At 41.0% G+C, this 22,023-nt stretch overlaps 1 protein-coding gene across 2 annotated transcripts in view; it reads right to left on the bottom strand.

Annotated features, from left to right (window-relative positions):
• Positions 1–22,023, bottom strand: part of LOC310760709 (uncharacterized protein) — a 60,245-nt gene that overhangs the window by 15,117 nt on the left and 23,105 nt on the right. The window contains exons 1-4 of one of the 2 annotated variants that reach the window (XM_083609762.1): positions 12,592–13,534; positions 11,397–11,883; positions 11,114–11,195; positions 10,750–10,832 (exon numbers count right to left, since the gene is read on the bottom strand). The exons of the other annotated variant lie outside the window; for it this stretch is intronic. Coding sequence (XP_083465888.1) covers positions 10,750–10,832; positions 11,114–11,195; positions 11,397–11,792 — 561 coding nt within the window. The 5' untranslated portion in view covers positions 11,793–11,883; positions 12,592–13,534. Of the gene's footprint in view, positions 1–10,749; positions 10,833–11,113; positions 11,196–11,396; positions 11,884–12,591; positions 13,535–22,023 lie in introns of those variants that run through there. 2 annotated transcript variants of the gene reach the window in all.

Consider the following 22,023-nt stretch of genomic DNA (forward strand, 5'->3'; position numbering starts at 1 on the left):
GGTTGCTGTTATTATCTTTAGGGAAGCTTTTAATATTTGATGGACTATTGTATTTTAATACAGTGGTACCTCAGGTTAAGAACTTAATTCGTTCTGGAGGTCTATTCTTAACCTGAAACTGTTCTTAACCTGAAGCACCACTTTAGCTAATGGGGCTTCCTGCTGCCACTAAACCGCCGGAGCACGATTTCTGTTCTCATCCTGAAGCAAAGTTTTTAACTTGAGGTACTATTTCTGGGTTAGCCGAGTCTGTAACCTGAAGCGTCTGTAACCCGAGGTACCACTGTATTTTGCTGGAAGCCACCCAGAGTGGCTGGGAAAACCCAGCCAGATGGGCGGGTTATAAATAATAAGTTGTTGTTGTTGTTGTTGTTTAAATTGACCAGGTGAGTGTTCTCCTTTCAACAGAGGCAGGTGGAATCTTCACAGTTGCTAATAGCATAGCGGTGAAAGGTTAGTGAAATATGGGGAGCCCTAGAGCACCTGCTTGGCATGCAGAATGTCCCGGGGTCAACTCCTGACATCTCCTGCAAGGGCTGGACGAAATCCCTGCCTGAAACTCTGGGGAGCTGCTGCCAGTCAGTGTAGGCCAGGGGTCCTCAAACTATGTCCCGCGGGCCGAATCCAGCCCGTCAGGGTCGTGAATCTGGCCTTCACGGTCATTTCAGAACCCGCCACGTGTCCGAGGCTGAAAGCATCTCGCCGCCCGGTCAGTCAGTCCCTGCGTTGCGCTGAGGTAAACCGCCCGACCCAGTGGTGCCGACTTGAATAAAATATTGGTGGGGGGCCAGGTAAGGCCCACCTTGCACTATCAATCACATGATGCATGCACACCATTTAATGGCAATGCCTATAATGGCAGCAACTTTTTAAAAAAGTAATATTTTGCGCCCGTAGTTCAATTTCTCAGCAGCTCCCCTTGCCCCGGAGAACACTCCTGGCATTCCATCTCCTCTACCTGTGGGATTGTTCAGCAGTGGGGAAAGTGACCTCTTCACACCGGATATCCATTTGGTATGGCCCTTTCCAGGTTTGTCTTTCCTTTTTTCTTTTTTTAAAAATTATTTTTATTGAGATTATCAGTTAAACAGAAAACGCAAAACAAACCAGAACAAGCCATCAAAAACTAAAACAAACACTCTTAACAATCATTCTTTGGTACCACCATCTTATGAACATTGCGTTGGATCACGCCTCGACTTCCTTCCTATCCCGTTGCGGTTTTCTTGGTATACTTCTACTTTTACAGTTTCTATTCCAATTATGTACACGTCACAATGTTTATGTTAAGCCTACTGTAGTTTTTAAATTTCTACAATTACTTTCAATATATGTCACAAATTTACTCCATTCTTCAATACACTTTGTACCTTCTTGGTGTCTAATTTTATGTGTCATTCTTGCTAATTCTGCGTATTCAAATAATTTTACTTGCCAATCCATAACCGTAGGGATCTCTGCTGATTTCCATTTTTGAGCTATCAATACCGTGGCCGCCACCGTCGCATATTGAAACAATCTGTGATCTTCCTTTTTAATTTCGTCACCTATTATTCCTAACAAAAATGCCTCTGGTTTTTTTGAAAAAGTATATCTGAAAATTTTCTTTAATTCGTTACATATAAGCTCCCAATTTTTTTTCATTTCCTCACAAGCCCACCACATATGGTAAAGGTCCCCATCTTTCTGCTTACATTTCCAGCATGCCTTGTTTCCAATTTTATACATTTTTCCTAATTTTACTGGTGTGATGTACCATCGGTACATCTTTTTCTCCAGGTTTTCCCTTAATGTGACGCATGCCGTGAACTTCATTCCTTTATTCCATAGCCTCACCCACTTGTCGTACTCTATGTCATATCCAAAATCAATTGCCCATTTTACCATCACCTCCTTTATCAACTCATCTTTTGTATCCCATTCTAACAAAAAATTATACATCTTAGATAAAAGTTTGGTTTTGCCTTCTAGAATTTCTATCTGATACTTAGATTTTTTCTCATTCATCCCCAATTTTTTATCTTCATTCCAAAGTGCATTTATCTGGTGGTATTGTAGCCAACCTGTAAATCTATCTTTCAATTCCTCATAAGTTCTAATCTTCCAACCTTTTTCTGTTTTTACCAATAAATCTTCATATGTTAACCTTTCCCCCTCCATGTTCAATTTTTTTATTGTTAAAATATCTACCGGAGATAACCACCAGGGGGTGTTTCTTTCTAGAAGTTTTTTGTTTTTCTCCCAAACTTCGTACAGGGCTCCTCTAAAAATATGATTTGAAAAACCTTTGTGAACCTTTTCTTTGTTGAGCCACAAGTAAGCATGCCAGCCATATCTATTATTAAAGCCTTCTAAGTCCAACAAGTCTGAATTTTCTAAAACAATCCACTCTTTAAGCCAACATAAACAGGAAGCTTCATAATATAATCTTAGATTTGGCACGGAAAAGCCGCCTCTTTCTCTCCGGTCCGTAAGCAGTTGGTATTTAATTCTCGGCCTCTTTCCCTGCCATATGAATTTTGAAAGAATTTTTTGCCATTCCTTAAATATCGAAGGCCCCCTGATTATCGGAATAGTCTGAAATAGGAACAACATTTTCGGGAGAATATTCATCTTGATTGCTGCCATTTTTCCGGACCATGAAAGCTTTAACCTATTCCATATATCCAAATCCTTTTTAATGTCTTTCCATGTAGGTATATAATTATCACTGATTAGAAAAAACTAGCAGATTACTGGGAATGTATAAGTGATAGCGAAATAACGTTAGTGGCATTTAAAGAAGCTCTGTAACAGAACAAGAAATATTGCAAAAAAGCAAAATATAAGAGGGGGGTAAGCATAAAGGTAATACAAAAATTTGGAAATGTGTTTCAAAAAATTAGAATTCGAATGATTGGCAGAGAAGCTGAAGGAAGTCAAAAAACTGAAAATTTATTGTAAATTGTTAATGTGGTATGAATGTATGGAAAATTAATAAAACACACATATATATATATAAAATTATCACTGATTAAATTGATATTTTTCAATGTCAACCAGATACCTAGATATTTTACTTTTTTAAACGACTTTAATTCCATATTTTTGTTCTAATTGCCCTCTTAAATTCCTATCCATATTTTTAACCAGCATTTTAGTCTTTATTTTGTTTAATTTGAAACCTGATAATTTGCCGAATTCCTCTAATTGTTCCAAAACCTTACCAACGCTTGTTTGTGGTTCTTCTAAGGATAACACCAAGTCGTCCGCATATGCCTTCAACTTGTACTCCTTGGTACCAATTTTAACCCCCCATATCTCTGGCGTAGTTCTCATCCTGTTTGCTATTACCTCTAACACCATTATGAATAGTAAAGGGGATAGAGGGCAGCCTTGTCTTGTTCCCTTCATAATATTAAATGAAGCTGTCAAATTATTGTTAACAATCAATTTAGCTGTTTGATTAGAGTAAATCGCTTTTATGCCTTTCATGAAAGTGCCCTCTATCCCCATTGTCTCCATGCTCTTTAACAGAAACTGCCATGATACGTTATCAAATGCTTTTTCGGCATCTATAAATATTAGGGCCGCCAGTATTTCATTTTTGACTTCCAAATATTCTATAATATTTATGATATGCCTGACGTTGTCCTTAAGTTGTCTATTTGGGAGAAATCCAGCTTGGTCTTTATGTATAAAATCCTTTAAACAAATTTTAAGTCTGTTTGCCAGTATTTCTGCAAAAATTTTATAATCATTGTTTAACAATGAAATAGGTCTGTAGTTTTTTATATTCAGTCTATCAGTGTCTGGTTTAGGAATCAGGGTTATATGCGCTTCCTTCCAGGCACCTGGTATATTCCCTCCTTGCAAAATGTTGTTCATTACATCACATAACACTGGAGTCAGTTGGTCCACCAAGGTTTTATAATATTTGGCCAGTAATCCGTCCAGGCCTGGGGCTTTACCTAATTTCATCTTTTTTACCGCTTCTTGTATTTCTTTTTCGTAATTGGTTTATTCAATTGTGCCATTTCTTCTTCTGTTATGTATTTTCCTTTGTAATCTTCTAAATATTTTCCTATTTTGTTTGTTTCTTCATTTTCTCTTTTATATAGTTTTTCATAATATTTATGGAATGATCTCTTTATTTCATTCGAATCTTCTATTTGACGTCCTTCAACTTTTATCTTATTTATTACACTTTGTTTTTGTCTTTTCCATGACTGCCATGCCAAAATTTTCCTGTTCTGTTGGCTGATTCAAAAAATCTCTGCTTCATTGATTTTATTTTCCATTCTACCTCCTGATTTACCAGCATTGAATATTGGGTTTGTAACATTTTAATTACTTGTTTATTCTGCTCGTCTTTGGGTTTTATCGTTAAATTCTTCTCACATTCTCTAAATTGCGTTAGAATATCTTCTTTCTTCTTTTCTCTTAATTTTCTTCTATAGCTGTTTTGCTGTATTAGGTGACCCCTCATGACGGCTTTGCTTGCGTCCCAGACTATGTCAATATTAATATCATTATTTAAATTCCATTTAAGATATTCTTTCAGGGTGTCTTTAGCTTTTTCAATTACTTCGGAGTTCTCAAAAAGATTTTCATTCATCCTCCATCTATATATACTTTGCACTTTACCTTTTATTTCTAAGACTATGGGGTTTGGTCTGATAGAGTTCTTGGCTGTATTTCACATTTCGAAATTCTTGGAGTTAGGTACCTTGAGGTCCAGACCTGATCTATCCTCGCCCAACTCTGGTGAGGTTCCAAAAAGAATGTAAATTGCTTTGTACTTGGATGTTTATCTCTCCAAACATCTATTAAGTCCAGATTTTCCACCAAATTGAACAAGGACCTTGGTAATTTCCCTTGATTACCTTTCTTCTTCTATGTTAGCCTGTCCAATTCTAACTGCACCACTCCATTGAAATCTCCTAATAAAATTATTTTTTGATCCTCTATTTCAATCAATCTCTCTTCCAATTTCCTATAAAACTCTGCCTTATTTGTATTTGGCGCGTAAATGGCAACCACATTAAGTTTTTCACCCTGATGATTGATTTGTACCCCCAATATTCTCCCTTCCTCATCCTTACAAATTAATTTAGGTTCCCATTTTTCTTTAACATAGAGTACCACCCCTCTTTTTTTGCTCACATCAGAATTAATAAATTCCACCCCTAACCTTTTATTTTTCAAAATATATTTGTGCTTTTTGGCAATATGAGTTTCTTGTAAACAAATTATGTCGAGAATTTTTTTCTTCAATACATTTTCAATTTTATTCCTCTTAGATTTCTCATTTAAACCATTCACATTCCAGGTTATTAATTTCAACGTCATTACTATTTAACCGAATTAACCGTAGTAACAAATTAAAATTAAATTTGAGTGGTTTTGTCGCCTATGTCCTCCTCCTCTTCTTCTCCCACTTCTCTTTCTTGTTTCCTCCTCCTCTTCTTCTTTTCCTCTTCTTTCTTTCTCTTCCTCTCTCCCTTTTCCTTCTTCTCTTCTCTAAATCTGAATCCCTTTCTCCAAATTTATCCTCTACCTTTCCAAGCTCCTTCTCGTATCTCCTTGAAAATTTCCTCACCTCTTGAATGTCCGTCAACCTGAATCTTTTATTTTTGTAATAAAAGGAGATCCCTTCCGGGAACTCCCACCTGTGTTGTATACCATTTCTTTTCAAAACACTCACTAGTTGTTTATAGCCATCTCTCTTACGTAAAAATCTGGTAAGAATTTCTTTGAAGATAACAATCGGCCTGCCATCAATTATCAACTTTTTTTGGTAACTCGTTTTCAGTATCGCATTCCTCATATCTAACAAGTTAAATATCACTAGACAATCTCCTGGTAGTTTCTTTGATTTAGCTTGTAAAGATCTTACTTTTATTCTAAATGCATTTTCCACTGTATATTCAACTTCTTCTTCTTTCATGTCCTGCCATCTTGCCAGCTATTTGATCATTTTAACTTTGATGTTCTCATTCATCTCTTCTCCTACTCCTCTAAATTTCAAATTCATTTGCTTCTGCCTCATCTCCAACATGGCTAGACTGTCCCATACTTGGTCCTGACTTTTATTCAGGTCTCCTAACTCTTCTTTAATCTTATCTGTCTCTCTCTTGTTCTCCTTCACTTCCTTTTGGATTCTTTTAGTTGACTCTTTTATTGTCTTTGATCTGTCAAGTCTTTGATTTTGTTTGAGAGTTCTCCTACTGCCCCTTCTATTTTTTTATCTAGCATTTCCTACACTTCTCCTAACTTCTTCTCCATATGTTGTTCACTTTGCTTAAATTCTTCCTTTATCTTCAACCACAAAATGTCCAAATCTTTAATTTCTTCTTGTTGGGATATTTTCCTTTCCCCCGGTGTTCCCCCTATCTTTTTGCCATTCTTTCCTGCCATTTTAAATCAATTTTCAAAATCTTTCAAAAAATTTCAAAATTTTTCAAAATTTCTGAAATTTTTCATAATTTTTCATAATTTTTGTAATGCAATACTCAATTTCACCCCTAGGGGGTGTACAATCCCGCTCTAATGCCTTTTATATATGAAAGAAACCTATTGTCTATTATACCACAAGATGTCTCTCTTCAACTTCTTTCCCCAACACAATATTCATATACTTTTTTCTCAATTTCCTTAAATATCTCCACCAATTAACCAATTCTTGTGATTAAGCAAATTGATACAGATCAATACAGATTCATACACCTGCATTAACACATTTTTGGTAACCAGCAAATCAGTTAATCAAATAAATCAAATAAATCAATTTCAGTACTCTCACTCCAATTAATACAATTAATAATTTTCAACAATAGGGGTTTAAAAGGTCTACTTAAGTTAATTCGCTTATAACTGATTTAGCTGAAATCCTCTTTTAGCCCCGTTTTCTTATCTTTTGAAGTTTTAATTCAGTTAAGCAATAATTTTAAGCCACACGGGAAGCAGAGAGAGAGACATCCCATTACACAACAAAAGTTAAAGCATCAATGACACACTGGTCAATAGATATAGGACACAATACAAGCCCAAGCCTCTGCAAGAAACTCTGGAAAAGAGATTTGATATTTACCATGTGTTATTCTCTGAAAGAGAACTATTTGAAAACAATTCATAGATGGCATTTAATTCTGAGCAGGCTGGCTAAGATGTGTAAAGTTGAATCAGATATGTGTTGGAAATGTAAAGAAACAGGAGGAACTTTTTACATATGTGGTGGGCATGTAGAAAGGTAAAATAATACTGGGAAATGATTTAGGATGAGTTGAAAAAAATGCTTTTCTTCTCATGAGTTGAAAAAAATGTTTTTCTCATGACCTTTGTGCGTTATTTATTTTTATTTTTTAAGAGGGCAAATTGAAAAAGAAATTGTATGGCAAGTTGCAGAGGAATAAAAACTTGCATTGGGGGAAAAAAAAGAAAAGAAACTCCAAGGTGGTTGTCACCAATGGAAGCTAAGGCAGTTAAAAAGTTAAATATGGAGCCGAAGTGGCCAAGATACTGGGAAATTTTGGAAAAGGAGGGGGACAAACTGAGATTGCAGAGTTTTGAGAAATTAAAAGGAAAGGTGAGAGATTGGTTGCACTATCACCAAATAAATGAAGCATTTAAATTGGACAGTAAAATTGGCTTCCAGGTGGAAAAATCAAAATTGGAAACAGAATTGTTAGAACCCAGTACTAAGAATTTGTCAAAAATGTACAATTTGCTGCTGAAATGGAATACACAAGATGAAACGGTTAAATCAGCTATGATTAAATGGGCTCAGGACATTGGTCATAATATTTTGTTTGCTGATTGGGAAACGTTGTGGACCACTGGGATGAAATTTACGGCATGTAACGCCTTAAGAGAAAATATTATGAAAATGATATATAGGTGGTACATAACCCCAGTCAAGCTTGCAAAGATTTACCATTTGCCTGATAATAAATGTTGGAAATGTAAAGAAACTGAAGGTACATTCTTTCACCTTTGGTGGACGTGCCCGAAGATTAAGGCATTCTGGGAGATGATCTATAATGAACTTAAAAAGGTATTTAAATATACTTTCCCTAAGAAACCAGAGGCCTTTCTCTTGGGTATTGTCGGCCAGGGGGTGTTAAAGACGGACAGAACTTTCTTTATGTATGCCACAACAGCAGCAAGAATACTTATTGCGAAGTACTGGAAGACGCAAGATCTACCCACACTGGAAGAATGGCAGATGAAGGTGATGGACTATATGGGCTTGGCAGAAATGACGAGCAGAATCCGAAACCAGGGAAGAGAAGCAACGCAAGAAGAATGGAAAAAGTTTAAGGACTATTTAAAGAAATACTATAAAATTGATGAAAGTTAGAATGATGTTGGATTGGAAGATAAATGGTTGCTATTAGTAAGGGTTAAGACAAGGAGAATAAGGAAGATTAGATTAAATGTAATTGAAAATAAGGGAAGATTTGCTGTGTATTTGATAAGAATTTGGAATACAGAAACGGGAGGCATGAGGAAGTCGGGGAAGAAAGGCACAAGAAATTAGGATATGAAATGGTACATGTTTTTTGTTTTGTTTATGTCTCTGTCTGTTTATGTATGTTATGTTTGTTTAAAAAAAAACTCTTTAATAAAAAATATTTAAAAAAAAAAGAAAGAAAAGAAAACCGGGGGTGGCCTCCTCCCATATAATATGGGGGGGGGCAAAGACCCCTAGGCCTTTAAGAGTTAGTGCCTATTCGTACACCCACAGGCCTCAGGACATTTACAACATAAAAACACAAAACACCACATGTTAAAAGGGCATTAGATGTCAATCAGCCAAAGGCCTAGTTAAAAACGTGCGGATTTGACTGGCTCCTAAAGCTGTATAATGGTTTCTACGACCTTTGTATGGATTCTTTTATGGGAAGTGAGTTTGTAGCTATCAGTGAAGCTCTTTCCACATTCCAAACACTGATAGGGTTTCTCCCCTGTATGAATTCTCTGATGCTTAGTGAGATGGAAGCTCTTCCTGAAGCTCTTTCCACATTCCCCACACTGATAGGGTTTCTCCCCTGTATGAATTCTCTGATGGGAAGAAAGATGCGAGCTCTTCCTGAAGCTCTTTCCACATTCCCCACACTGATAGGGTTTCTCCCCTGTATGAATTCTCTGATGGGAAGTGAGACTGCTGCTGTGACTAAAGCTCTTTCCACATTCTACACACTGATAGGGTTTCTCCCCTGTATGAATTCTTTGATGGGAAATGAGACTGTGGTTGTGAGTGAAGCTCTTTCCACATTCCACACACTGATAGGGTTTCTCCCCTGTATGAATTCTTTGATGGGAAGTGAGAGAGGAGCTATGAGTGAAGCCTTTTCCACATTCCACACACTGATAGGGATTTTCCCCTGTATGAATTGTTTGATGGGAAGTGAGACTGTAGCTGTGACTGAAACTCATTCCACATTCCACACACTGATAGGGTTTCTCCCCTGTATGAATTCTTTGATGGGAAGTGAGATTGCTGCTGTGATTAAAGCTCTTTCCACATTCCACACACTGATAGGGTTTCTCCTCTGTATGAATTCTTTGATGGGAAGAGAGAGAGGAGCTATGAGTGAAGCTCTTTCCACATTCCACGCACTGATAGGGTTTCTCCCCTGTATGAATTCTTTGATGGAAAGTGAGACTGGCGCTCTGACTGAAACACTTTCCACATTCCACACACTGATAGGGTTTCTCCCCTGTATGAATTCTTTGATGGCAAGAGAGATGGGCTCTCTGACTGAAACACTTTCCACATTCCACACACTGATAGGGTTTCTCCCCTGTATGAATTCTTTGATGGGAAGAGAGATGGGCTCTCCGACTGAATCTCTTTCCACATTCCACACACTGATATGCTTTCTTCCCAATGGGATTTCTTTGATGGTAAGTGGAATAGGAACTTTTCCCACATTCAAGATATTTATTCAGCTTCTCCATTGTGGGGATTTTGTCATGGTCACCCTTGTTCTTGATTTCCAGTCCATCTACAATGAAGAGAAATGGATTAGCGCCTCAGGGAGAAATTAAGGAAGAATGCTTGTTAACTCTGGTAATAGAGGAATAACACAAGTGGGTTAGATGGATGGTTTTCTGAAGGGTTGGGTGCATTAATTAACGGGGATCAACCGACATCCTTAGGGGAACCTGTGATTCGATAAGCCTGGCTCTTCTCTCGAATGGATTTTGTTTGGCTCCATCATGGCATCCCCCCGTTTCCAATGTCAGTCTTCTCTTTGGACAACCAAAGACTGACCGGAGGAAAAACAAAAAGTGAAAACCTGACAGAAGCTACTTCAACTTCCCTAACAAATCTGAAGTTTACAGTTAAAATGGCCTGGGGAGTTCAGACCAGACTGATCCTTGTTTAGAAGCTGCAATACTGTAATCCCAGGAGTCCTAAGGGGGCATTGTTGGTTCTGTGAAAATATATGAGGTTCATCACAGAGAGCTGTTTTGAATTTAAAAACAGATATTCTGATTGCAAAGAGATCCTTACCAAGAGTGGCCACGATCCCATGATTCTCCTCCATGACATCTTTATGCAGAGCTCTCTGGTTAGGATCCAGCAACTCCCACTCCTCATCTGTGAAACGAACAGCAACATCTTCAAAGCATACTGGACCCTAAAAGAAGAAGGGAAATGTCCTCCTATGAGACAATAATATTGTTCACCACCACGTCCTGATCTACGACATTGTTCTGCTTCTTGAACTCTGTCCCCACAAGGCAGCTTCCCCTGACCTGATCTGGATCCACAGCCACTGCTTCCTTTCTGTCCCCAAGGAAAGATGGATGAAGAGGTCTTGTGGGCATCATTCTGTCACCTGCAAGAGGAAAAAGGTAAGGGGGAGGCACAGAGTGCCTGCTTCTCTCACAGGTGAATCAGTGCATCTCAAACTACACAGGCGCCTTTGAGAAAGTCTCGCCTGCTGAGCGCATTTGGATGTTTGGGTGCATTTCAGATGTTGGTTGTGAAAAAATATATCTCCCCTCCTCTGGGCTCTTGGTCCCACTATCTCCCCCAACAAAAGATGAAAAGAACCCTCAGATGATTTGGAAAACCAAGAGAATGAGACCAGTGGAGAAAACCCACCTTCCTCCTTACCCAGCGGCCTCTCTCTGGTGTCCAACGGAGGCCTCTCTGCCTCACAGGAATCCAGGTCCATTTCTGCAAAGAGAACCTTTCCCTGAAAAAGAAACAAGGATTCAAAACAGAGAATGACGAGAAGGATTATAAAATGAATGTCAGGGCCAAAAACCTGAAGGGTGTTAGATCTCATTCCATGGATGCTTTGCAGAAAAAGGATGGGCCATCAGTAGAGCATGATGGGATGTTTTCCATCCTGTTTGGAGCCCCTTGGGAGTATCCAGAGGAAAGTCTCTCTCACCTGCCTTCTCTCCTCTGCCTGACTCAGGAGGAAACCTTCGGCCAGGGCCACCGCCTGGGAACTGGTCTCCGCTCCACAGTCCCTCACCCAGCTCTCCATCTCCGGTGGAAGGACAGCCAGGAACTGCTCCAAGATCACCAGGTCCAGCATCTCAGCTTTCGTGTGCCTTTCTGGCTTCAGCCACTGACGGTCAAGGTGGTAGAGTCGGCTGCAAACCTCTCGGGGTCCTTTGGCCTCCTGGCAGCAGAACTGCCTCACCTGCTGGCTCTGCCCCTCTGAGCGGAGGGTGTCCTCCTCACCCAGGATCTTCTGCACAGAGTTTTCCCAGAACCCCCCACTGCTCCCAGTTTGGTTGGCATGGCCTCTTCCAGGGCCAGCTGAGTCTCGCTCATCCATCTGTGCTCTCAGAAAGCCTCTGAGAGATCAGAAGGTACCCTTTGGTCTTCTGCCAAGTTCTGTCTGTCGTAGTGAAAAGCTTTAGGAAATCCTACAAAGCAAATACATTGTTCTTCTATAAAGTTTATACACCTTCCTTTCTCTCTTCCCCCCTTTAGCACCCAAGAATTCTGCAAAATCCCTTTGTCAATAAATACAGTATGGGGGGGTGTGACATTTCAGATTCTTTTGGCAGCAATAACAAAATTGTCAGGAAACCAGACAAAGAGGCAGAAGAGTCTATCAGCACCAACAATAGTAACGTAAAACCTCAGGGGAAAAATGTTAATCCACCAACTTTCTCAAACTTGCAGTGAGAACATCCATGGCTGGGAATGTTCTCTGATGTTTTGGTATGCCCTGACTGCCAAGAATTTGCCTGGGCCGAGGACACAGTTTTTGTGAGAGGCAGAGCAGCATAAAGGAATGAAACAGGGTGTATATATTTATATTTTGAAATTTTGTAGATGTGTTAAATGTGCCATTTTTGTGATCTGGAAGGAAGTGGGTGAAATCTAAGAGGAGTCAGTCAGTGAATAAAATTCTCAGGCTCCTTTAAGACCAGATGCACTCAGTCCATGTTCTCTGCTTATGGTGATGTTTTATTCTCTGGGCTTCGTCTGACTTACATGTGAAACCCATTTCCAGATTGTTTTATTTAATGCTTTGACGTGTTGCAAACTGCTAAGAATTTTTTTCTTTAAAACATAAAGCAGTATAGGAATGAAATAATGATGATAATGAATTGCATTTTTCTTACCTTTTAGGATAATTAAACAGGCTGTGTCTGCTACTCACCAAGAAGTTGGTCATGCTAAATCTGCCAGGTCAAATCCTAGGTCAATCCCAATGGCACAGGCAATAAAAACAAGGGAGAGTGATTTGCACATTGCACTTTTCGTTGCAGGACTTCCATTGTAGCCTTATTGGAGTTCACCGATTGGGTCTGCGTTGCTCCGGGACAGGAGGAAGGAAGTCAAAATGACACCGAGTTGGTTCAAAGAAAGAGTTTATTCTGCTCTCCGGATAGCAGAAGGCACTTGCGTGATTAGTCCACAGCAAGTCCAAAGAAATGACAAGTTTCATGCAGTATATATATCTTCCAGACACCCTCTCCCTCCTTCCAACCACGTCAGCTTATGTATGCAGGTTGACATCACATATGTTCCTGCTCTGGTACTCTCAACCATAAAAGGATCTTCCTTCCTCTACTTCTGACCATAAAAGGATCTTCCTCTTCCTCCTCTGGGGAAGAGGCAATAATCTCCGGGAACACGGTCTGGCGTTTGTTCCCGGACCTGGGTTTGTGTGTCAGAGTGTGTCCAGGACGTAAGATAAAGCACATACGTGTCTTCTCTCTGTTCTGTTCTACTACTGGTACAGTGAAGGCCATAGTTGCCGTCACAACTGATAAAGGAGAGGGCTCTGAGCACTTGTCTATACAGCTGGGCTTTTGTTTATGCATTGAGCTCAGAGCTCGAGTTAATGGATTTTAGCTAAGGAAAAATAGGGATTTTGGTGCAGTTTCAAACTGCCTGCACAGTCAGTTTTGGGTTTGGGAAACCCATTCTTTCATTCCCTCCTCTTCTTTTGGACAGCCTTACGGCTCGTCCCAAGGCACTGGCTGGTATTCTCATGTCAGTGCTATAATCTGGGGCCGAATCATTCATGACATCATTTTACGCATCATATTTTGCAAGCATTGCATTAAGCAGGGTATACAGGAGCAGAAAAGAAGCAAGATTAGCAAGGGGCCTATTAACATCCTCTAAGTCCTCTAAGCCACCCACGGCTCAGAAGCCACTCAGTCAACCAAGACATGTCCCATCCGTTCCAGGTTGGGACAGGTACATGGGGTACTTTCTCTATTTCTGCTGCCAGGTGTCGAATAGCTTCACCATGGTGAGATGTTAAAGCAACAGGCTCCCTCTGTCAAATTTAACGCAGCCCAAAATCCGGCGGAACCCAAAATCGGGGCCGTAACTGAGGGCTCATTCCAAGGCACAGGGAGGAGGGGTACTCCTCCCAAAGCAACTGTAGGTCACAGAGTGCGAGAGGTTTTGGGTGCAGACCGTGCAGTTGGTTCGGTTTTGCAGAATAGGCTTCCATTTCTGCGTGTTGCGGGCACCCCATTCTCTCCCATAGGTGGTAGCGTAACCAGGTTAAGAGTCTCAGTAATTCGCAGCTGCAACTGCGGGTGCATTGGCAGTATAAGTCAGCTGCCAGGCGCTTCATCATCTCTGCTTGGGATAGAAAAATAAGTTCCTTTCATGTCCACCAATGCTGGCACAGCATGAGGAGTGACGCACATAGTTTCTTGTCCAAAGGTGAACCTGTCAGTTCTCTTTTAGTCAGAGTGGCAGTCGCCACTACTGTTTGCATGCAGTGAGGCAAACCTTGTTCCGTAGTGGTAAAATTTTCAGACAAATAGGCTATGGGTTGGTCATCATCAGGGTCTAAAAATTACCTTGATAAAATTACCTTGATAAAAACATATTTCGCCATGTGCAAATGGCTTTAGATACCTACTAGGTCCACAAATCACCATATAGCATGTATTCAACACACACACAAAAACGACAATTTGAGCCCAACAAAGAACTGCTGGACATCCAAAGGGCCCCATTACCCCATTAATGCCTTCTGCTCCTTCAGCCAATTCCCCCATCCCTGTACTCTGCTGCCCTCAGGACCAAAGGCGCTACACCCACTTTATCGCTATATGATCTTATATGCTGAAGCTCCCTTTTATACTGTCCTTTTGTCCACTTCACCTCCTTTTCTTAAGTCCTTTCTAAATTATTCAATCCCAACATCATTTTCCCCCCTTCTCATCCTCTCTCTCTCTTTGTTTGTTTGTGTGTGACACTGACACAAAGATGAAGTACATTAACAAGGTAACACAGGTGGTGGTCTGGCATCTGAAATCATTTACACAACCAGAAAGCTTAAAAACACATTAAAAAAAACATGTACCAGATGGTAGCGAGCGGATGGAAGCTACAAGGACTGAGCACCGGAGTAGACGTCTTTGCTGATAAGCTACGAGCAATGAAACCCCTCAAGGTATGGTGATTTTGTGGCTGAGAGAGTGAACGTGAATTGAAGCATTCTTCGGTTCACACAGAAGCTGCTTTTGGATAAAAACAGCACGGAGAAACAGCCCGCATATTTCACATTCCTGGGGACTGATAAGGTCTGCTGCTCAAGCCTGCCAAGTCCAGTTGCTAAGCAACGAGACGTGAGTACTTTGAGCTACTTTTCTGAGATAGTTAGCCTCAAAAGCATACAAAGAAAAGTAAAGAGGGAAAAACAAGCCATCGCGAGATCGAGGCTTGGACTGAAAAAGGGGCTTTCCAAGCTGCTAGGCTGGAAAGAGCTGTTGGAAATTCCAGTGTTTCTGTGTTATCTCACAGACTCTTGGAGGGACTTTCCAAAGCAGCCAGGGCTTTTGCTGCCAGGTGCAAAGCAGTAAACAGCCCAAGAGACTTTTGGAGTTTTTCAGCTCGTGACTGAGAGCTGAGGCTTGGATTCTAAATGGATACCAAGAGAGGGGGAGGCTTACCTTACCCACCTCCACTGACTAATGACAATTATTCCTCATGGTCAGTAAAGATGAAGGCCCTGCTCCAGAATCAGAGGATTTTTGGAGTGATTGATAATCCCATCCCTGCTGCGCCAATGCCAGCATGGAATTCACAGAATGTGAGAGCCAGGACGGCCATTATTCTGTGTGTCTCAGATGAGCAACTTGTTCATATCGCTGATCAGGAACACGCACGCGAAATTTGGTTTATATTGCAGAGAATCCACCAAAGAGATGCTGGTGGTACAGTGTTGCTGCATTTTGAAAAGCTCACAAATATGAGGCTAGCGCCTGATGCAGATGTGCAAGCGCATTTGACAGAGATGAAATTCTTACGCCAGCAGATGGCGCAACGCAATTTCCCTCTACAGGAAGAGATATTCTGCTTTATGATTATCAACAGCCTAAGTCGGACTTACAAAATCGTTGCAAGTCAACTGGGTTCTCTACCTGCCGCGGATCTTACAGTGGAGAGAATTTGTTCCGTGGTTCTCAATGAGAGAGACCGCCTTGCTGCAATAGATGTCGCTGACAGGGGGAGCGAAGCTTGGAGATCTAGTGCCCCCACTGCTATTGCTAGTGAAGAACAGGCTGTAGCTTTGAACATTGTTCGTTGTTACAATTGTGGACAGACTGGGCATCTTCAGCGCAACTGTAAGAAGCCACGTCAGCAGAAAGGAGCTAAGGGGAGCTCTACAAAGCCTGAAGCGTCAGGCAAAAGTCGTACCAAGTCCCAGGTGAAACCTGCAAAGGCATTGCTGTCAACAAAAGCCGCATTTTCAATGGAAAACGCTTTTGTTCTTAACACTGGAGCTACGCAACACATGACATCACGCCGAGAACTGTTTTCTACGTTTGAGAAGCAAAGCTTCACTGTGAAACAGGCCAACGGTCAAGAGATCCAGGCAACCGGGTTTGGAACTGTTTATCTGGAGAGTCTGAACTTGACAATTAACAATGTGTACTTGGTTCCTGATTTGAAGTTCAATCTGCTGAGTGTTTCGCAGATCACAAAGAAAGGACTGGTCTTGTCCTATGATAAGGAAAGCTGCAAAATCTTCAAAGATGGAGAGCTGTATCTTTCTGCCAGAGAGAAAGATGGACTGTATCTGTTATCATTTGAGGAATCTGATTACAATATGTCTATTGCATGTGATTCTAACATAATTTCTCTTGCAGGTGTGTCGAAAAACGTCCATCTAGAGGCAATGCAAGATATTATCTTGTGTGTGTGGATCATTTCTCGCATTATGTATGGATATTCATTTTGCAGAATCCCAAGGAAGCCTTAGAAAGGTTTCAAGAGTTTTGTGATAAAATTAAGAGTGTTCATGATGCTAACATTGATTATCTTTTCACAGATGAAAAGCCAGTTTTTCTTTTACAGGATTTTCAGGATTTCCTGGAAAAGCAAGGGATACAACATAAGGTTGCTGTTTCTGCAGGTGCATGGAACAAAAGTGTTTGTGTAAAAGTGAACAGAGAATTGCAAAATGGCATGAAGGTGCAATTGCTGAGTTCACATTTGCCACATGAGTTTTGGGCTGAATCTATTGTGTTATTGTTACTCTTGGTTGAGAAAGGTTTCAAAAGATATGGAATGTTCTCCTTTTGAAAAGTTATTCCACAGAAAACCTTCTGTAGGACATTTTAAGGTTTTTGGCTCTCATGTCAAGACTGAAGCTCCAGGTGGAGAAAAGAATGCCAGAGGCATTTTTGTGGGTTATGAAAAGGGTCTCTACAGAGTAATTTTGTCTGAATCTGGTCAGGTGATTCTCACAAAATTTCTAGAAAGTGCTCCTGAACAGGAGAGAGTAATTGTTCACACATTTCCCACTGAGGACAATTCAGATGATGGTGGTGATTTTTCTGATTACAGTGGTACTGAGAGTGGCACAGATAGCTCAAAGAGCTCTGTTGACACAGTCATTGAGAGGAAATCTCACACAATGGATAGACCTTCACAGGATAAAGATGAACCACTGTTTACCATTGGAACTGGTTCTCCAAAGAGTCCCGAGAATGAACCAGTCAGCAAAGAGGATCAGCACCTCATACGCAGGTCTGAGAGAGTTACAAAGGGCGTACCACCCAAGAGGTATTCCAAAGAGTTTGCTAACTCAGCTGTTGCATGTGTTACTATTGTTGACAACTCAAGACAGGTTACAGGTGTGTCTAAGTCAGAGACAAAGACACAACAGGGAGTTGCTAAGCGTAACACTACATTCCCTAGCCAAGGTAATGCAGAAGCACTCATTCCTTGGAAAGCAGACAACCAGAGAGGTACACTGGGGAAACCAGTGGCGGGTAGTTCCAAGGGTGGAACTGAAACAACAGGGGATTGTTGTATGTATAACAACTGTTTGTTTCTTCTCTGGATCAAGCTTTGTTCGCAGCTCACATTGATCCATATGGGGGAGTATGTTACGATATGGATGCAATGCAGCTGCAAACTGCTAGCTTGAAAACATCACATGATGGGAATGTTGGGACTGTCTGTGGGAAACAGTGGGACAGTCAATTCACAGGGCAATGCACCGGAATTTGCTCAGAGTGTAATTTGAGACCTTCCTCTTGCTCTTGTACAGGAAGTCTTTGTCACTTGTTTGTCGATGCTTGAAGAGAGCAGACATGATTTTTGTAATGCTGAAGAGTCAGAAATAAAGCCATGTAAATAGACGTTTCTGACCATCTCTTTCCCCTACCGGGGGGGCAGGAAAGAGTGGGTGTGCTCTTCCCACGCTGGGGAGGGTCGCCTATCAAGGTCTGCCTGGAGTGCCGGGAAGTGGGCAGCCAGAGTAGATCATTGGAACTCAAGCCAGGGGCCTGGGAGAGTTGCCAGCTTCTCCCGATAGAGGCTTGAATTCCAACCCATAGCCTATTTGTCTGAAAATTTTACCACTACGGAACAAGGTTTGCCTCCCTGCATGCGAACAGTAGTGGCGACTGCCACTCTGACTAAAAGAGAACTGACAGGTTCACCTTTGGACAAGAAACTATGTGCGTCACTCCTCATGCTGTGCCAGCATTGTTGGACATGAAAGGAACTTATTTTTCTATCCCAAGCAGAGATGATGAAGCGCCTGGCAGCTGACTTATACTGTCCATACACCGGCGGTTGCAGCTGCGAATTACTGAGACTCTTAACCTAGTCACACTACCACCTATGGGAGAGGATGAGCCTCCAACACCTGACTGCATATATTCCAGCAGGCCTGATTTGAAGGATGAAGCAAACCCCAGGCAGTATCAGATTGGACTGCTACGATTGATCTACACCAACCCCTTCGACTCACCATCTCCTGGTGCCCTACAGACGCCGCCTCACGCTTCTCCTCACCGCATCGGCTCGGCCCCACCCACCAGACAACCACCCTGCTGGAAGCTGGCATCTCTACGCATGGAAAAAGGAGAATCCAGCGTGGACTAAAAGAGGACATTTTCTTTTCTTTCCCTTTGAATATGTAGCTTTGTATATTGCTTTGTGGGAGGTACCCCAGGTATTAGAAGAAGGAAGGTATTATTAGGAAATAGATATATCCCTGTGCCCAAATGATGCAGGTAGGGCTGTGGGGGGACATGGTGCCTTGGAATGAGTCCTCAGTTATGGCCCCGATTTTGGGTTCTGCTGGATTTTGTGCCACGTTAAAATTGACAGAAGGAGCCTGTTGCTTTAACATCTCTGACTATGGTGAAGCTTTTTGACACCTGGCAGCAGAAGTAGAGAACGTAGCCCATGATCCTGTCCCAACCTGGAACGGATGGGACATGTCTTGGTTGACTGAGTGGCTTCCGAACATTGGATGGCTTAGAGGACTTTTAATGATGTTAATAGGCCCCGGGCTAATCTTGCTTCTTTTCTGCTCCTGTATACCCTGCTTAATGCAATGCTTGCAAAATATGATGCGTAAAATGATGTCATGAATGATTCGGCCCCAGATTATAGCACTGACACGAGAATACCAGCCAGTGCCTTGGGACAAGCCGTAAGGCTGTCCAAAAGAAGAGGAGGGAATGAAGGAATGGGTTTCTGTGTAGTAAGTTTTAAAACTGTCTCAAACCCTCCCCCCCTTTGTTCTTTCAAAAGAGAGCACTTTTAAATGCGTAAAACTTGAACTGTTCAGCAAAACCATAATAAGGACACAACTGCATAAACAGTTCTCTCCTTTATCAATCACTGCAAGGGATGGCCTTGACTCTTCAGGGGAACAAAGAAAACACGTCAGAACTTTATCTTATGTGCTGACCACAAAATACGCACAAGACCAATGTCCGGGGAAAACGCCAAAAGCGTGTTCCCGGAGATTATGACCTCTTCCCAGATAAGAGTAGGAAGAGGAAGATCCTTTTATGGTCAGAAGTACAGGAAGGAAGATCCCTTTATGGTTGAGAGTACCAGAGCAGGAACATATGTGATCTCAACCTGTATACGTAGGCCGACGTGGTTGGGCTCCTAGGGGAGGAGTGAGAGGGTGCCTGGAGGATATATAAACTGCATGAAACTTGTCATTTCTTTGGACTTGCTGTGGACTAATCACACAAGTGCCTTCTGCTATCCGGAGAGCAGAAAAAACTCTTTCTTTGAACCAACTCGGTGTCATTTTGACTTCTTTCCTCCTGTCCCGGAGCAACGCAGACCCAATCGGTGAACTCCAATAAGGCTACAGGGGAAAAGGCCCATGTGAAAAGGGCTCAGTGATTTGGCCTGAGGAAATATTCCCATTTCAGGAAATAAAACCATTGTGCTTCACAGATCTGGACTTAGGGGGCTGCCCTGCCCTTGATGTCGTCTTCCTCAAAGGGTTAACTTCCTGCCCATGAGGAGATGGCCAAGAAATTATCCCAAATCACACAAGGGCCACAGAAAGAGACTGATTTAGACCAATTTTTAAGAACAAATGGATTACAAAAAATCTTTCAAGAAAATAAGATAATGTTGAACCACAAAATTACAGAACAGGAGGTAGAAGGTGCCATTCAGAACATGCAGTTGGGTAAATCTCCAGGGCCGGATGGTCTAACCTCCAAATACTATAGATCTTTGAAAGACTGGTTAATTCAGCCACTAAAGGAGGTCTGTAATGAAATTTTGGAGGGGAAAAAGGCGCCAGAGTCGTGGAAGGAAGCTTACATTACACTTATACCGAAAACTGAGTCTGAAAAGACACAACTCAAGAACTACCGCCCCATATCCCTGCTTAATGTGGATTACAAAATTTTTGCTGATATCTTGGCTAACAGATTAAAAAAGGTATTAGTCGAAGAGATACATAAAGACCAAGCTGGCTTTCTCCCAGGTAGACATTTGTCTGACAATACGAGGAATATAATTAACATTTTGGAGAAGCTGCAAGTGAACATCAATACCAAAGCAGTTTTAATTTTTATAGATGTGGAAAAAGCCTTTGATAATATTTCTTGGAATTTTATGAAGAAAAATCTTCAGGGAATGGGGGTGGGCCAAGGGTTTGAAAATGGTATAAGTGCAATTTACTCAGAACAAAAGGCTAAGTTAATAGTCAATAATGTGATGACAGAGGAATTTAAGATAGAGAAAGGGACACGACAAGGCTGCCCAATTTCCCCATTGCTTTTTATTTCGGTTCTGGAGGTTTTGCTGAATATGATTAGAAGGGACCGTCTGATTAAAGGTATTCTGGTCAGAGCCAAACAATACAAATTGAAAGCTTTTGCAGATGACCCAGTTTTGACGTTACAGGAATCAGAATCTAGTACGAAAAGAGTATTAGAACTGATTCAAGAATTTGGTCATGTGGCAGGATTTAAGCTGAACAAGTCAAAAACTAAAGTGCTTGAGAAAAATTTCACACCAATTGAGAAAGAGAGGTTTCAGAAGGAGACAGGTTTAACATTAGTTAAGAAAGTAAAATATTTGGGGGTTAATATGACTGCTAAGAATTTAAATTTATTTAAAGATAACTATGAGAAATGTTGGATAGAAGTGAAAAAAGACTTGGAAATATGGTCAAATTTGAAGCTTTCCTTGTTGGGTCGAATTGCAGCTATAAAGATGAATGTATTGCCAAAAATGTTATTTTTGTTTCAGTCATTGCAAATTTTGGACAAAATGGACTGTTTCAAGAAGTGGCAGAAAGATATTTCTAGATTTGTCTGGCAGGGCAAGAAGCCCAGAATAAAATTTAAAATACTAACTGACGTAAAGGAAAGAGGTGGATTTGCCCTGCCAGACCTTAAACTTTACTATGAATCAGCAGCATTCTGCTGCTTGAAAGATTGGCTGCTTCTTGAGAACACAGACATTTTGGACTTAGAAGGTTTTAATAATGTTTTTGGGTGGCATGCATATTTGTGGTACGACAAGGTTAAAGCACATAAAGCATTTAAAAACCATATTGTCAGGAAAGCATTGTTTAATGTCTGGATAAGATACAAAGACTTACTGGAAATTAAAACCCCAAGGTGGTTGTCACCAATGGAAGCAAAGGCTCAGAAAAAGCTCAATATGGAGGCCAATGGCCGAAATATTGGGAAATATTGGAACAAGATGGAGACAAATTGAAATTGCAGAGTTTTGAGAAATTAAAAGATAAGGTGCGAGATTGGTTACATTATTATCAAATACGA

This window comes from Podarcis filfolensis, assembly GCF_964270895.1.
Source record: "Podarcis filfolensis genome assembly, chromosome: 4".
Classification (NCBI taxonomy): domain Eukaryota; kingdom Metazoa; phylum Chordata; class Lepidosauria; order Squamata; family Lacertidae; genus Podarcis; species Podarcis filfolensis.